Raw genomic sequence first — 6,157 nt, forward strand, 5'->3', positions numbered from 1 at the left:
GGCTGCTTTTGGTGAGCCACGGAGGCTTGTGTGCTCTCCTGCTCCCTTTGATCCTCGTTGGGATTACCTTCCTTTGGGCTTGGAGGATCGTCTCCTCAGCGCTTCTCCAACTATCCTTCTTAGCTTATTGAAGTCTGCCCTCCTAAAGGGTTGGAAAAGATAATTCCACTTCACAGAGGATGTTGATTAAAAAAAATTAAATATATGGGATCAGATCTTTTTCCTCCTGCTAGGCATTTGTGTGTGATCTTATCTTGCCTTGGTGCTTGAAAACATTTAATACAAAAAATTCTTGAGTCCTTCTCCCCCTCACTGCTTTATATGAGTTAGTCTTCAAACATAGATGAAGGTGTGCAACAAAAGCAAATATTAATGGTTTTTCAGGCATTTGAACAGGATAGAATAAGATCACACTTAACCCCTAAGTGCCACTTGGACGCCAAATTGGTGAGATCAGATCTGAGCCTTCATTTCATTCGAGTTAGGAACAAAAGTAAAAAAACTTGAAAATTCTCTCTGAAAGGGAATGGAGCCCTGTCTCTAGTCAGTGAATATTTATAGGAAATGTACCACTGAATTTTTCTAACTGACTCCTAATTATAGAAAGTTGGCTTATATCTTACTACAGTAAAAGAAAATGATAATAGCTGCTATTTTTGATGCATAACACGTTAAGTATGGACCAACCTGCACTTCCAATTTCTGGAAACACCATCAAATTTCACCTCCTTATTGAATAAAGTGATGTTTGAGGCTTGTTCTCCTTGGCAACAAACCTCTTTCTATCAAAAGGAGAAGTTTTCTTCAACTATTTAATGGAAAATGAGAATTCTCTTTCTTTATATTGCCTTTAATGATATCATTTGCAAAATGTTTTTATATATGTGAATTTATGTCGTTAAGATTAATGTACTGAATTTGATAATATTCATCAAAAATTTTAATCTTAGTTGCCAGTGATGCACACTTTTATAACAGGGCTTTTGTCCACAATAAAAGAGGAGAATGGAAAAGTATTTTGTGTGAAAAATAACTGTAGACTATATCTGGCAATCTAAACCTGTTGCTTGGGGGGGAGCTGGAGAGGTTGGGGACCTTTTTGAGGTGCCAGGTCATGGTTGTTACTTGGAGGTTCAGAAGTAAAGATCTGTGTTAACTTCAATTATTTAGAGTTATTTTATAGAAAAATTCTGTCATAGCATTTTGTAACCTGATATGTCACATTGCTGTTCTCTGAATGTGCACCTGCGTTTTTCTGTTTGAAAAATTTGCAGGCTTTGATCAGGGTGTTTTAAGTGTTCCCGCTGCAGTGCTTTTGTCAGTTTTAAGGGTTTACTTTGTTTTCTTAAGAATTTGTATAAGTACATTTGACACAATGTACTCTTTTCAGGAATTATGCCTAATCATAGAAACTGCATGCAGCATAATTTTGAAATAATTTTGTTATTGTTGTTTCCTACATAGAACTGAATAAAAGCCGAAGAAAGTTGTTTGACCCATCAAACATACGTGCCTCTTTCCTGGAAGGTGGAGCTAGCGGAAGACTGCCACGTCAGTATCACTCAGACATTGCTAGTATCAGTGGTCGCTGGTAGCGGGTATGTTGTGGCTCACAGTCAACTGTAAAGATGGACATGGCAATCCTGTGGACAACTGTCACTGCACACCCATCCTCTGCACTTTGGGAGTTTGGGTATCAAGGACCAAAGTATTTTGTCTGCACAAGTACTGTGCCAAAAAAAGAAAACACTTGTGTGTCATCTTTCAGAACACCAAATGTGGGTTATGTTTTACTCATTTAGAATGGACAGAATTTGCAATAATAATAATATAGGGTTCTTTGTTTAGTATTTTATTACCTATAACTATAATGTATGCACTGAATTTTTACTTTATTGAATGAAGGAAAAATGAAGAGCTGAAATGCCAGAGAGCATAGCTTTTGATTTTATCACGATGGATTTTTCTGGTACTGCTTAAAATAATTATTGAGGTCTTTCTGCACTTTATGTGTTCTGATTTCGTGTCCTGTGGAAATCTATTTTTCTCTCTTTTATTTCCATATAAAATGTTGTATTGGCACTCTTCAAATTTTAAAGTGTTCCTATATTTGGTCAAATCTCACCATCAGGGTACTGAGAATCAATCTGTATGTAGATTTTTTCCCCCACAGTTGCCTGAAGAAGCATTCAGAAATCAAACCACCTGGTAGTAGACCAGTCCTATTATGTTCTTAGGAAGCAATCTAAAACTGTTTGCAACAAAACTCATTCACTTTAACAGATGTAATGAAAGACCAAAATGGACCTTGCAATATTAACCCTTTGCAGTCATCATATTTAACTTCTGCGTATAATGCTACAACTGATTTTAATGGTTGTCTCAACACAGAGGGCTATTTTTAGTATACTGCCACTAGAGGACATTTATTTATATCAAACTTTTATATTTAGATTCTATACACTAACAGTACATAACAAATTAAACTGAGATCTAAAAATTTATGGTAGAGAATGAAAGGCATTCATCAAACTGGAGCTGTGTGCCGTAAGTTTGATGAAGCAGACAACTAATTTAATTTGGCAAGACCACACTGTTGCCATTTATTAAGTGACATATTAGTTACGTGACTCTGCATGCAGCAATTAAGCAACATGTATGAAATAGATGTTATAGCATCTGTTTTGATTTAGGTTTGCGATTTTCAGCTATGAAGTGCTTAAAACTCTGGGATTTGAACTATTTCTGAAAAACTGGTTTAACAAAAAAAAAGTCCATGTGATAACTGGCTAGAGCTAACTATAATATTCTTATACTGTGAAAGTCCAAAAAATTTGGCAGTATTGTTGCTGCATCTTTTCGGATGTCTTGTTATGGATTTATGAAGGGTTTTCATATAATGAAGGAAATTATAATGTGCCTCTCTTTCTGCAATGCAGTATGAAGGTTCCAAACATTAATTTGTTGAAAAGCATTCCCATAGGAAATATTGTGAATTATCTGTACTGTAATGTATTATTTATGTTCAGTGTACAAGCCTTTAAAGATAGACATGAACCACTGTCAAGTGCTCTTAAGAGAAGGCATTAGAATAACCATTTACAGTAGATAATTTTATACAAAATGGCGTGAAAATAGTTTTGACACTTTCCAGGAATAATTATTTTAAGGTGAGAAAAGAAATTCAATATATGGAGACATTTGCACACATAAAGGGAATTTTTGAAAGGTAATTATTCTGAGGGCATTGATGATCAAGCAGTAATAAAGTGGCCTGTTGCAAGTAGCAAAAATTAACTGCTCAGTATTGGTTTCAGCCATATCCACGTAATGGTGTGTAGCTTAATAACATCCACTGTAAATAAAATAGCAGTTAACTCTTTCTGTGTTTAAGATTATAGTATAGATGAACAAGTATAGACCTCCAGGTTGCATGCACACAGTTTTTACACACCAAAGTTATGTGCTCAAATGCCCAAAGTCTATGAACATATCAGATATTGTGTGTATCTTTTAGGCATGCTGAATTTTATGCAAGCAGTTATAGTAGCCAAAGGCCTTAATCCTGCAAATATTTACTCTCATGCTTAGTTTTTAAGCATATGAGTAGTCCCACTGATATAAAGTTACTCATATTTAAAAGTAAGCAGTTGTGTAAGTGTTTGCAAGATCACTGCCATGGTTTGAAAATTTAGTAGCATAGAAACATTATAGTTTTACATGATATTTTTAAATAAATATTTAGCAACACTACATACAAATTTCTTGCAATCTCTTCCTAGTTAGTCTGATTAATTTTTAAGCTTACCTAATATTAAAGTTTAAACATTTTTTCAGAAAAACTACACATCTCATTTTTTTCATAGATATATTGCATCTAAACATATTTTTGGAGGCTGACATTATTACAGTGTTAAGTTGATGTGATCTTTTGCTGAGCAGTGCTTTTATCATCCACACCAAAGTAAAAAAGTTCCCAATAATAACATGATCTTGAATAGGGCTGCACATACACAAAAAACACACTGGAAAATATTTTTCTCACTTTTAATTCCACGAAGGGAATATAACAATACAGCATACAGTGTTGTCAGTGTTGTATTATGCACAAAATATTTGACTTGCTAAATTAAAATATTAGTTTTGAATCTGTGCCTTAATAATGACCAGTTATCTGTAAATCTAGAGCAGATACAGACTATTTTTGTGGGTTGTGTCCTTTTAGTGATTTTTTTTTAAAGAAAGATGGAATTAAAACATAAAAAAATGGGGATTTTTCAAAACTAATCAATTGTTACATAGAAAAAAATAAATTTATATAACCCCCTTGTAATCTGATTGGTAAAAGATGTTTTATTTAGACCCTAGTTCTAAAGGCAGTTGCTTCTTAAGAAAACACCAGAACTGAACTTTCACATACGTTTCTTTCCCATTGACTAATTTCTGCGTGTTCCACAATTCACAGTATTTCATAGAAAGTGTTTCCCCCTCTGGCTTTTGATTCTGAAAAGTTGTCAAAAAGTTGCAATTTTTTCCTGGGGTGGCTACCAGAGATTACAATAATTCTGGGACATGGAGTCAAACTAACAACTTTTCCTTATTTGTTTCCTGTCAGCATGGAAAATGTACTTGTGAGTGCCAAATCGTGGCAGTCATTAACACAAACAAGAATACACAGGGGTTTGGAATCATGGAGATGTGGATTTAGATCTGCGATTTCATAGGGCTTTTCATGCTGCAGAAATATGGGTGATGGAGCAGGAAGAGGGGTTGGATGAAATCAAGCAGTTTCTTTTGCATTAAGGAGAGCAGCTTCTATCCTTGACCCATGAAGAGTTATTAGTGACACAGGGTAGTGATGCAAACAGAGATGACCAAGAGTAGCTGAACAACAGCTGATTCCTAGAAACTGTGCCAAGTTCAGTCTAAAACCCCGAGTTTCTCTCAGCATGGAGAACTGTTGCCCTTATCCTCCAGAAGGTTATCATTCCCATTTGGAAGCCTAAACAATTTTGGTGTTGGTATATCAACTGTCAGCCGTTTCTCTGAAAGACAAGTGCTCTGATGGAGGTGCTGTCCTATCATGTCTCAAACTGTGGCCAGATGTAGGAGGCCATTGATGGCATTTTATGGATAGAGTTTCCAAATTCTTGCACCTATTCTTTGTTTTTCAGATGAGGCCAAAGACTTTAACAGGAAGGAGAATTTCCTCATGACATATAGCAAAGCCTCATCGATTACCATGGAAGGGTCACTGGTATTAATGTGAAGTGGCCTGCAAGGTCCATGATGCCAGGATAATTACAATCTTACAGCTGTAGGCTGAAACGAGCAAGACAGTATTTTCTTTCCAAACCATTGTGTGCATTAATGGAGCAAGGAATTTTGAAGGGATTCTTTCTGAGATATCCAAGTCTTGCTTATTGGCTTAGGTAGCTTCTCATTGAACATATGGCTGCAAAAAAGGGACCATTAGTGACAGTCTCAGTGGAGCATATTTTTGGAAGACTGAAGTGTAAGTGGCAGCAACCTCTGAAAAGGTTTTTTACCTTGTTTGATAAGTTCTCTTTGCACAATGCCTGTACAGCATCTAAGAGGGAACCTGGAGGATGGATTGGAGCAAAAAGTAGAGACATTCTGAACAATTTCTGAGATAACAGTAATAGAAGGTTTCTCAGTAAAATTCCCCAAGTGGACAAAAAGGGTTTGGGGTTGCATTTTTCTCCTACTTTAAGCCAGGTAATTGTTGTGAATCAGTACATTCTTGTAGCCATGATCTTATGTTAGAATTAATTAGGATTTGAGAGTATTGGGAGGAATTTTGTAATACCGTAATACAGATGTAAATCAATTAAATTTTTCAGCAGAGTTGTACCAAAATAAACTGAAGCAGCAGGTAATGGCTCTAAGGTTTGATGTAAAGGTTTCCTATTTACAGGCTACTGAGGCTTATTGATTCATAGATTCATTAATTGTTAGGGGCTGGAAGGGACCCTGTAGATCATCGGGTCCTGCCCCCCGGCACTAGGCAGGAAAAGAAAACGGGTCAAGTGAGCCCAGCAAGGTGACTGTCCAGTCTCTTTTTGAAGATTTCCAGGGTAGGTGACCACACTACAACTGGAGGGAGTTTATTCCACAGTATGAACACCCTGACTGT

At 36.1% G+C, this 6,157-nt stretch overlaps 1 protein-coding gene across 1 annotated transcript in view; it reads left to right on the top strand.

The window, feature by feature from the left end:
• Positions 1–5,898, top strand: part of BICC1 (BicC family RNA binding protein 1) — a 221,255-nt gene extending 215,357 nt beyond the window's left edge. Inside the window, exon 22 of the mRNA XM_019555552.1 lies at positions 1,465–5,898. Coding sequence (XP_019411097.1) covers positions 1,465–1,595 — 131 coding nt within the window. The 3' untranslated portion in view covers positions 1,596–5,898. The remainder of the gene's footprint in view (positions 1–1,464) is intronic.
• The last annotated feature ends 259 nt before the right edge of the window (positions 5,899–6,157 follow it).

Source organism: Crocodylus porosus, unplaced genomic scaffold (genome assembly GCF_001723895.1).
Source record: "Crocodylus porosus isolate Cpor-Errol unplaced genomic scaffold, CroPor_comp1, whole genome shotgun sequence".
In the NCBI taxonomy this organism is placed as follows: Eukaryota; Metazoa; Chordata; order Crocodylia; family Crocodylidae; genus Crocodylus; species Crocodylus porosus.